The sequence below is a fragment of the Staurois parvus genome, unplaced genomic scaffold, assembly GCF_062004578.1.
Source record: "Staurois parvus isolate SC_StPar_1 unplaced genomic scaffold, SC_StPar_1.0 ptg000719l, whole genome shotgun sequence".
NCBI lineage: Eukaryota > Metazoa > Chordata > Amphibia > Anura > Ranidae > Staurois > Staurois parvus.
In genome coordinates this window covers 10,729,372-10,741,599 of record NW_028318515.1, presented here as the reverse complement: position 1 = coordinate 10,741,599, position 12,228 = coordinate 10,729,372, and the positions used below count along the sequence as shown (strand labels likewise).

The 12,228-nt window shown below is 42.0% G+C and overlaps 1 protein-coding gene across 1 annotated transcript in view; it reads right to left on the bottom strand.

Annotated features, from left to right (window-relative positions):
* PIWIL1 (piwi like RNA-mediated gene silencing 1) overlaps positions 1-12,228 on the bottom strand; it is a 474,823-nt gene that overhangs the window by 21,062 nt on the left and 441,533 nt on the right. Inside the window, exon 18 of the mRNA XM_089653649.1 lies at positions 9,580-9,705. Within this exon, the coding sequence (XP_089509775.1) occupies positions 9,580-9,705 (126 nt within the window). The remainder of the gene's footprint in view (positions 1-9,579; positions 9,706-12,228) is intronic.

Here is a 12,228-nt window from a genome sequence, read left to right as displayed (position 1 = left end):
CTGGCTGCTGAGAGCACCTGCTGGTCAGCCCTGGTACTGCAGCCCACACAGCAGGTGAGTCCCACCACCAGTGCTGAGTCCATTCCTGACAGGTCCCCTGCACCTTATCTGGCCCAATTACAGCGGTCGGACCAGTTTCTGATTCTCTGACCCTTATTGCATATAACCACACAGCTGATATCCACGTATTAAACCCATATGTTGAATCTCATTTTTACAATATGTAAATTGTGTTTAGATGCCTGATTGCATCTATATAACTATACTCTTGCACCAGTACCGGGTGTTATAGGTCCCCTGGGGTCACTACCATCCTTGGTTATATAAAATTCAATTGATCACCCCCAGGAGACTTTCTGCATGCCTTCCACCAAAAAGAAAAGTAGGGGTAATGCTCAAAAATCCCTTACGACATATTTAATGAAAACGCATGAGATTTGCAGCATGTCTCAAGATACCACAGAACGAGCATCTTCTTCCGGTTCCATACAGGATACCGCAGCCCATCCTTCAGCTCAGGACAGTGAGTACGCACAGCAACTTACTAAGGGGGATTTGGAATCTTGCCTGGAAACTATGTACATCAAGCTAGCCGCCAAATTCCAATCAGAACTCCATAAGAGCATAAATGTCCTCTCCCAGGAAATAGCTGCATTAGGTTCCAGAACTGACCGTTTAGAAGCAAAACATGACGAGCTAAGCTTAGCTTATGGCGAGCTCTCCAGAGATCACAATCACTTGCAAACGGCATTTACGCAGCTGCAGGTTGATGATCTGGACAACTGTAATCGCAGAGATAATCTGCGAGTTCGGGGAGTCCCAGAGATTGTGACTGACCTTTCACAGGCCACAACTAAGTTATTTAGGTCCCTCCTCCCGGAGCACGATACTGGATCGTTTGTTTGTGATCGCATCCATAAAGCTCTGCTCCCGAAACCTCCTAATGATAAACCGCCTCGTGACATTGTCCTGTGTATGAAAGATATCCTGACCAAAGAAGATATACTCAGGGCTGCTTGCAATACTTCAACAATCACTTTTCAAGGTTCAACATCGCAATTATTTCCGGATGTCTCTCCGGCCACATTGGAGAAACGCAGAAAAATGAAGGAAATCACATCTACCCTTTTTTCAGCTCGTATCCACTTCAAATGGGGCTTCCCCTTTAAGCTGATAGTCCCACACAATGGTAGCACATATGTTGCTACATCTCTTCCTGAAGGTCAAGAAATCCTGGCTAAATTAGGCCTGGCGGACGCTCCCTCACCTCAATGTCCACTCCTCAGGTATCCCCCATTTGGTATACTCCATCTCCCTGAAGGGAAAGGAGGAGAGTCAGGCAAGAACCAAGATGAAAGGATTCTGCTCATTTGTATGTCATACACCCGTTGGATAGCTTTTTGGTCAATGCTGAGATCTCTTCATACTCATATGTTTATTATGTTTGATTTCCTCTTCATCTATCTGGTCGAGCAAAAGATCAACAGAGGTCTTGGGACCTTTACTTTACCGCCTGTAAGTTAATATTTTAGAACTCTTGGACACGTGACCCCACCCTGCCACCTAGCATGGCCGGAGATGTCACCGCCCAGTTGTGGGGTGGCCGCTCCGTTCCCCGTGTTTTACGGTGGCAGAGATTGGGCCCGATTGGCCATTGATGTTTGATTCTTATGTCTTTTTAGGTATGGTAGATAGCCCACCTGATCCATGGTTATTAGCGATTCCTTTAGTTGTAGGAGCTCTTAAAGCTCCAATTCTATTGCTTTATGTTTCTATTTCTTTGACAATTTTGGTATATGATGTTGCTTATACACCAGTTTGTGGACGTCCCGGCCCCCATATTGGGGCTTGGATGTTCCATAAATTGATACTGGTGGATTTAGCCTTGTCTGATGTGGATCTCTATGTTCCACTGTTTAGACAAACTATATGGGATACCTTTCAAATGAATACTATACTGCTGATAGATATGATTCTTGTTTGCCATGGTAATCCAGTGTATTTCACATAATGTCCAGGGTTTCAACTCACCAAATAAGCGCAAAACTGCCTTCCTTCAATCGAAACGCCTAGGGGCAAGAATGATTTTACTACAGGAAACCCATTTTGCAGCTGCTAAACACCCGACATATTTTCATAGATCTTACAAACAGGGGTTCTACACCTTACACTCTACTAAAAGTAGGGGCGTGGCCACGGTTTACATGTTTATTGCGACCGAGAGCAGATTTATCTTTATTAAAGGCACCCTCTCGGGTCGTAAACTCACGATCGCTAATGTCTATGCGCCAAATTCGGAGCAAGCATCCTTTTTTCCCCGGTTTTTCTAAATTCTTGATGGGTTTCTATCCCCCCATTTACTGGTGGGAGGTGATTTTAATTTGGTAGCTAACCCCCTTTCAGATCGATGCTCGTTCTCACCATCCTCCCAAGCTGTCCTAAAATCCCTTACCAAAAAATTGGATACACTCCATCTGGTGGATTCCTGGAGGGCACATAATGTAGGAGCTAGAGATATTTAATTTCACTCCCACTCACATGACTCTTATGCTAAACTAGATTATATCTACTGTACCCCCATCCTGCTAGCTAACTCTAGGAAAGCTTGCATCCATTTAAGCCCCTGGTCAGATCACAATATTATCGCACTATCCATCACATTTATAGGATTAGCACCTACCCCCTACTCCTGGAGACTTAACGACTCTATGCTCACGGATACTAACTCCCGCCAGGAGGTAGTTACTTCCATTCAGGAATACTTTCAGTCAACCACAACTCCCGATATCTCTCCGGCCACACTGTGGGTAGCCCATAAGGCGGTCCTGCTGGGCCGCCTTATTTCCATGGCTTCTTCTAGAAATAGAGAACGGTGGAAACAAATTCAGAAACTTACCCGAGAATTAGAAGCACATTATAGAGCTCATGTTGGTAATCCATCTCTCCTTAACAAAAAGTTGGTATCACAAAAGAGTTTAGAACTGAATGCTTTGCTTTCCCAGAACACTGAAAAAGCTCTACGCTGGTCGAAGGCCTCTTTTTTATCACATAGTAACTCAGCGTCTACTATGTTTGCACAGAAATTAAACCATTCTATACGACCCCCACACATCTATAGGTTACGTACTAAATCCTGCAGTATCTCCTCTTTTCCTCATGAAATCCTGGGTATTTTTGAAAATTTCTATTCCAACCTATTAGCTCCCCCGCAATCAACTTCCGTTTCCCCAAACTGTTCATGGCTAGATTCTATACCCCTCTCTGCTCTCACACCCACTCAAGATATCCTCTCTCAATGCCCCATGCACTTTGGAGGAAATAACCCGTGCGATTAGCGTACTAAAAACTTCCACAGCACCGGGCCCTGATGGGTTTACTGCCAGTTACTATAAACATTTCGCCCCTACATTAGCTCCCTTTTTAATGTCTTTATTTAATGTTGTTTTGCAGGGAGGTTGGTTTCCCGAGGAGATACTCATGGCTAACATGTCTCTATTACCCAAACCACTAAAAGACCATCATCTACCTCAAAATTATAGACCAATCTCAGTAATGAATAATGACTTGGAAATATTCAGCCACATTCTGGCAGATAGGTTGGCCCCTATTATCTCCTTTGGTCTCCCCGGACCAATCGGGATTTATCCCAGACAGACTTATCATGGATAACATTTGTCTCACATTAAATGTCATTCAGGATGTAAATCTGCATTCTAAAGAAGCTTTTTTGCTGAGCCTGGACATTAACAAGGCCTTTGATAGTGTCCTCTGGCCATATCTGTTTATTGCTGCAGAGGATGGGCTTTAGTGAGGAGTTTCTGTCTTGCATACATGCCTTGTACGACTCCCCCAAAACAAGAATAAGGCTTCCAGGCTGCAACTCTGATTTTTTTTACACTGGGCAGGGGCACCTATCAGGGTTGTCCTCTTTCGCCCTTATTATTTGCGCTAGTATTGGAACCCTTGGCAATTGCAATAAGATCACATTCGGATATCTCTGGTTACCCATTATTGGTTTCACATTTCAAAATTTGCATGTATGCTGATGTTATGCTTTTCCTTACTAAACCGTTAATATCACTGCCTAATTTATGCACAGTACTGAATAACTTTGCTATAATGCAGGGGTGGCCAACCTGCGGCTCTCCAGCTGCTGCAGGACTACAAGTTCCATCATGCCTCTGCAAGTCAGTAACTTCCCATCTTTGCAATGCCTCATGGGAAATGTAGTTCCACAACAGCTGGAGAGCCACAGGTTAGCCACCCCTGCTATAATGCATCTCTCCATAATTCTTTTCCATTTCGTTGGGCCACAGTTCGGATTTCCTACTTGGGTATCAACCTTACTCCCAGATACTCAGAAATATTTGCTTCTAATTACTCACCATGTGTGTCGCGCCTCTCTACTCTATTAAAGATCTGGCATGGTTACCCTCATTCTTGGGCAGAGTCACGGCAGACAAAATGAATATCTTGCCTAAATTACTTTATCTATTTAGAGCACTTCCAATCCCTGGCTCGAACATGTTCCTAGGTGATCAACGGATGATTAATAATTTTATCGGCATAACAAACATCCCCGCTTTACTTCATCAGTTCTATACCGGTTGCAACGGACGGGAGGCCTCGGTCGTCCCAATTTTTGGCTTTACTACTTGTTGGCCCGTTTCGCACAATTATCACAATGGGCGACTATTACTTCCCAGATCCCGTGGATCAGATTTGAATCTTAACCATTTCAATACCGGGCAATTTTACACCTTCCTTTCAGGTTTCAGCGCTCTCACACTTTGAATGACAATTGCGCGGTCATACAACATTGTACCCAAACTAAAATTTTAGCATTTTCTGCACACAACTCGAGCTTTCTTTTGGTGGTATTTAATCACCGCCGGGGTTTTTATTTTTTGCTAAATTAACAAAAAGAAACCAAAAATTTTGAAAAACAACCGTTTTTCTTTGTTTCTGTTATAAAAGTTTACAAATAAATAATTGTTCTTCATAAATTTAGGCCGAGATGTATTCTGCTACATGTCTTTGGTGAAAATAACCCAAATTAGGATGTATTTTTTAGTTTGTAGGAAAGTTATAGAGTTCACAAACTATGGTATAGATCTGAAAATTGATCAATCCTGAAGTACTGACAGCCAATATAATTTCTTGAGGTCCAAGAATGTCAGAACAGTACAGATATCCCCCAAATGACCCCTTTTTGTAAAGCAGAAAGTCCGACGTACTTCATAAGAGGAATGGCGAGTTTTTCGAAGTTGTATTTTTTTTGTCATAATTTTTCGGAAAATGAAAAAATTATTTTCACTATTTTTTTTTTTTTACATACTGTCACCAGTGCAGTACAGCATCATCATATAACTGGCATGGCGGTGAACAGGGGCACTGACTGGTGACAGTATGGAAAAAAAAAATATATTTTTTATTACATTTTTTTTTAAAGATTTTTTTTTCATATTTCACTATGACCAAAGTAGTACAATGTTACCATAGTAACATTGTACTACTTTGGGGAAGTGATCAGTATTATTTTTTTTACACAATTTGCTTATAGCAAAGAATTACTTTGCTATAAGCATTTACCTGAATGACATCGATTCATTCAGGTTTTTTTTTTTTTTTTGTGCTTAGCTGTGATTTGGCCACAGCTAATCACATGACATGTGCATGTGACCTGCTGTGACCATTCACAGCTAGACACTAGTATACAATGGATGGCATGAATGAAGCCATCCATTGTATACAACTGTCATGTGACCTGCTGTGATTGGTCACAGCAGGTCACATGGTACCGGCAACAGGGGACGGTACTCAGATCTGTCATCGGCCGTGTCTGAGGTACACGGCCGGTGATAGATCGCGCTGCTGCACGGCTCTGCAACTGCGCATGTGCTGGAGGACGCCAAATGGCGTACACCCTGGAAAGCTAATGCATTTTTGCATTACGGCTATAGGCCGGGCGGCTAATGGTTAATCTATACGTCCGTTTTACTTATCAGGCATATTGTGGTCCAAAATTCCCCCCCCCCCCGCTCATTATGTATTTATAATTCCATTGTTGACCAATCATTGATGCTTTGGTCCCGATATAAATTTAAATTAAATCTGGTCTCCTCTGTCTCTCCAGGTGCATCATTTTTTGGTGTCCCGAATTTTATTACGACATTTTCCTCTCCACAGGCTTTCCGTTGGTGATACGATAGATCCTTTATCAGGTTATCTGACTTTCAAAGAGGAAGATCTTATATCACCTTTGGGATGCTACGTATACTTTTTGATATCCCGCTTTGGGAATATTATTGTTATCGACAAATTAGACATTTTTTTAATTCAAATTTTGACCTTATACCTTCATCTCCGATTTCGTTCTTCGAACGCATTACCAGTGACTCTCCCAGGGGTCTTAATTGTATCACCAATTCCTGGTTAGTTCCTTTCCCACACCCCCTCTATATAGACAAAAATGGGAAGCTGATAGTGGTATAACCTTTTCGGATGAAGATTGGGATTCCATAGTGGATAACATACGTAAGAGCTCTAGATCAGATCTTGCTCTGTCCGTGAGACAGCCCTCAAGGTATTAACCAGATCATATTATACCCCATCTAGACTACATGCCCTATATCCAGGGACGTCTCACCTATGCTTCCGGGGCTGAGGCTTTGCCGGTACTCTGGTGCATACATTCTGGGCTTGCCCAGTCCTCTCCTTGGTGTGGCGCAAGATCTCTGAGGTAGCTTCTACACTGGTGGGTGCCCCAGTGCATCTGCCTATGCAGTCCTGCCTATTGGGAGCTTGTATCCCGGGGGCTCAGACTGAGGTTATGAGGCTAATTCATACCATTTGTATATCCACCCTATGGGCCACCGCCCTGCACTGGAAATCTATCACAGTAACATTGGCCTCTGTTCTACATAGAGTTGATGCTGTGATGCTCATGGAAAGAATTCATTATACTTTACTGGAAAAGATACACTTATTTGATAGAAAATGGGAAATTTGGAGAACTCATAGACATTTACTACATGACTGAGGACAATCCATATTTGGGTTGGTTGACTTACTCTGTTGGTAGATGTATAACTCTGCCTACCTCTTTATTTATATTGCTCATGTACTTAAACTCTACTCTCTCTTCTTTTTTCTTAATTTTTTCTTTACTCTACATGATTGTGCCTTTTTGAAATGTACACTTCAGTTGTGGCTTGTTACTGTTTTACACACCATTTGAAGCTGTAATGTCATTTTACAGTCTATTACTTGAAAAATAAAATCGTTTGTAAACAAAAGAAATTTACGTTTGGAGAAAAAAAACAACATTTTTGACTTTTTGCTATTAAACATGTCCAGTAAAAGAATTTAAAAAATCAAATTTGTTTATAAATTTAGGACAAAAATGTATTCTGCTACATGACTTTCCTTAACCACCAGCCTACAGGGCACTTATACCCCCTTTCCGCCCAGGCCAATTTCCAGCATTCAGTGCTGTCACACTTTGAATGACAATTGCGTGGTCATTCAACACTGTACCCATATTAAATTTTTATAATTTTTTTGAGACAGATAGAGCTTTCTTTTGGTGGTATTTAATCACCTCTGGGATTTTTATTTTTTCTTAAACAAACCAAAAACCATGGAAAATTTTGAAAAAAAACAAACGTTTTTTCTTAGTTTCTGTTATACAATTTTGTAAATACGTGATTTTTCTCCTTCACTGATGTGCGCTAATGAGGTTGCAGTGATGGGCACTGATAGGCTGCACTGATGGACACTGATCGGTGGCACTGATAGGTTGCACTGATGGGCATTGACAGGCATCACTGATGGGCACTGAAAGGCAGCGCTGATACATGGCACTGAAAGGCGGCACTGACTGGCACTGTTAGGCGGCACTGACTGGCACTGCAAGGCGACACTGACTGGCAGCACTGATAGGTGGCACTGATTGGCATTGATAGGTGACATTGAAAGGCAGCTCAGATGGGCACTGATATGTGGCATTGATGTGCACTAGTATGCACTGATATGAGGCATTGATGTGGCACTGATGAGCACTGACAGGTGGCACTTCTGGGGCCACACTGATCATCAGTGCCTTGATGATCAGTGTACATGTCCCATCCGCGGAAAGCCGATTACCGGCTCTCCTCTCGAGCTGTCAGTGTGAAAGCTCGAGGAGAGAAATGCTGATAACCGGCATTTCCATGTTTACATGTGATCAGCTGTGATTGGACACAGCTGATCACATGACCGAGCCGACATCTTCGGCTTTTTCCGTGATCCGCTGTGTCCGAGGGACACAGCGCACCGGCGATCACCGCACTGCGCGCTCCCTGAGCCACACATGTGCGGTGAGCATGGAAGGACGTCATATTACGTCCTATCAGAACGAGAGAACCACCTTGCGCCTGTCATTGTACTATATGGCGGGCGGAAGGTGGTTTAAAAAATCTCAATACGTGTAAATGAATTGGTTTATGTGAAGGTTATAGCGTTTACAAATGGCGGTATATATACAGTGATTTTTTTTTTTAATTTTACTAGTAATGGCGGCGATTAGTGAATAATAACGGGACTGCAGCAGGCATTCTGACACTGGAGGGAACTGACTTGGTGTCACTGACATCCCCAGTGACACCAATACTGTGATCAGTGCTAAAAAACAGCACTGACACTGTACTAATGACATTGGGCAGAAAGGGGTTATTGTCAGGGGCAATCAAAGGGTTAACTTTGTGTAGGGAGTGTTTTACTAGGGGGAGGAAGTGTGCTTCACTGCAAGCACACTGATCTGGATGGCTGTGCACAGCCATCCAAAGCAGTATGCATGAGCTGACCGGGAGAACTGTTTTGTTTACAAACAGTTCTCCCCATCGGAGATGCTTGTGAATCATCGGGTGCCGGCAAGTAATCACCAGCCGGGACCCGGACATTGACAGCCGCGGCTGGTGGCGCAGGTAGGGCAAAAATCACGTGTATATATACATGATTTGTGATTTTGCGCACACCCCTGCCGCCCTGTAGCAGTAAATCTGCTATAGGGCAGTTGAGAAGCGGTTAATAGCTCCTAAATACCTCCTATCCCACCATCTCTTCAATGGCAAAATATGGTCAAAAAAAAAAAAAACGTTGAAGAATCATTGGCATACCATGCATTCAGTGAATTTTCGAAAGAGATGTCACTTTTGAGGTAAATTGCTAGGGGGTGGGGTTTAACAGCTTGTTATTAAATGAGGGATGGGGGATAAGCATTAGGGAGTAATTAGTGTTTGAGATGCTCTTCAACTTACTGACAACAGTAAAAAAATAGCAAAAACCCCCACCAAATACTAACATGGGTTCCCCACATTGAAAATAAATGTAATGTATTATTTATTTCTCTAAACAATTTAATGAGATCTCTGTTAACACATTTTGAAAAGCATGGGTTAGGGAACATTTCCAGTTCTCCATCTACCTATGTCAGATTTATTCAAGTCTGCAAAAGGAATGTTCTAAACTGTAAATAGATAACTGAAAATAAAGGTGTGTACCGTTGCCTACAGTTATTACACAGGCACAATGACTTACCATTCAGGTCTGGTGACTTCTACATCAACAATTGTCCCAGGAGGTGGATTTTGTAGACTGCCACTCAAATTAGCAAAGAACCTGGTGTTAACTCTCTTCTTAACAACAATAACTGAAAGCTTGGGACTGTAAAACAATAGTATTTGAGTTAAAATTATGCTTATTATTGATATGTAAATACACACGCACATATACTGTATATTGTGTGCAAAGACCAGAGCAGGAACATAAAAGACAGAAACACACTGTACAAATGAAATTTCCAGTTATGCTAACATATACTGAAAGCAGAGAACTTTTGACCTGCGCATCAATGTCATATCTTTGAGTACACTGCAGGACAACTTATTTTTGCATAGATGGCAAGAGTAAATAGATACCAGTCCATCCAATTCAACCTGTGAGTGTTCATATTATTACCACTTTCCATCCCTGTACATTGCACTCGCTAAGAAACACTAAATGTTTTTTTTTTTTTTTTAATTTATCTACATTCTCCACTGACACCAACTGTGGAAGAAAGTTTCAAATTTTTACCGCTCTAATGGTAAAGAAATCCTTATGCAGTTTAAGTCTAAACTTCTGCAATGTCAATGTGAGGCCACCTGTCTTCTTTAGAAACACTAAAGATCTGTATACTGCAATTGGCCAATCCAGTTCCAGCACATCCTTCCCAAGGATAGGTGACCAGGACTGGACAGAATACTCAAGATGAGTTTTGTAAACTAATAGAATTAATAGTTTTATTTCTTGAGTAAAAACTCTTTATAATGAAGGCTAGTAATCTGCTAGCCTTGCTTGCTCTAGCTTGGTATTGCATGCTATTGCTTAGTCTGTGACCTACTAGATCATTTTCCATCCTCGGTTCCCCCAGAGGTTCTCCCCCTAGTGTGCAACTTGCATCTTTAGTTTTAGCTCCCAAGTACATCACCTTACGTGTTTCAATATTCACCCTTATCTACCATCTAGCTGCCCACTTCTCTATTTTGTAGAGGTTTTCTTGTAAAATTGCTATGTCCTGTTGGGAAGATAATGGCCTGCTTAGCTTTGCATTCTTATACAGGAGGTATATTACTGACCAGATGAAAACAGAGGGGAAAAAAAGACTATAAAACAGAACCACCACATCTGATTGGTAAGGTGAAATATATTAAATTTTTGGGTTTAGGTTTCATACCACTTTAAGTTTTTCTAGTCTTTTTTTCAAACACGTTAGCCACAAGGGTACATTAAATATACTGTTATTAGCATTACTGTCCTGTCTATTATATCCCTCTTTTTCCTTTGTATAAACTGAGCAGAAGAATGGATGTGGATGATTTTGCTGTTGTGCCTCCTTGTTTGGGGGTGCTGGCTGGTCTTGAACCTGGGCATGTGGCCCCCTTCGATTTGGTCCCTGGCACGCTGGGGCTGCACCACCAGTCCGGTCCGGTGTTTGCAGCTCTGTGCAGCCATCTGGGATTCAGCGGTGTGCCTATGTACCGCCTTTGTACCCGGAAGCCACGTATGCGTGACGTCATCCCGCAATGTAGGCGGGGCGACGTCGTGCACCAACGTTCCAGGGGGCAGTCCCCAGCGACATCCACATTGGGACAGTGTGGGTCTGGCGTTTAGGCGCCATCTTGGATAACAGGAGTGCCCCAGTGGATGTTTCCAATCACTGCTTTATTAAGATCCCTATATAATAGGAAGGTATTTCTCACCCCTTTGATAATCCCCGCCTCTATAAGCCGGTGCATACGGTTCTGAAACGTCGGAGGGCTTAAGGACCGTATGCACCGCATATACTGGGGAACATTATATTCACCTTTTGGTAAGCCTTCCTTCCTCTTTCCCCTTGGCAAAATTGTTTTCTTGGGCACTAAGGACCCTTTTTATATACAGTCATATGGACATATGTATTCATACATTGTTCATTGATTTTCTTAATGGCAGCATTACTAAAAGGGATAGATGGTCCAAGTGGGAATACCTGTCTTTGAAGTCCTATACCATATCCCCTAATCTATGAGGTAGAACGAGGAGAAGGTGTGGAAAGACCTGGATGTTTACACACTTAATGGTGGGTTTCTATTCTATGAGACCATTATGGTACCAGTGTATGACACATAATGCGTTCCTACTTATTTGCATAGCTATTTATTGCAGTGACCTGTGGTTTGTCCTTGTGATCCGGGCCTGGGGGGTTTCCATTACGTCCAGGTTCAGCTGGTCTTCTAACCATATGAGGTGGCAGCATTTTGAAGTACCATGTCTTTTAAATGGGTTCATGTATTGTAACTATATCTACAGATTGTAAATTGTAAAATATTGTAATGGATACAAGAAATGTTCCAAACAAATAAATGTTCAATCTTGTAGATAATGTCACCCATATGCAGAGTTCTTCCTCTATCCCTGAAGGAGTGAAGTCACTCCGAAACACGTTGGATCATACAGAAACTATCTCCGTAATCAAATGTATGGATGGTGATGTTACAACATTTTTAGATTTGAATATATTTTTATTATAAATAGTTTTTCTGTTATACTGTAGATCAGGAGTACAGAAAAAAGAAAGGGAGGGAACAAGTGAAATGTAAAATAAGACACTGAGGGACAGCAATGTCAAAAGGTCTGGTATATTCATATCAAAGATATCAGGATGTC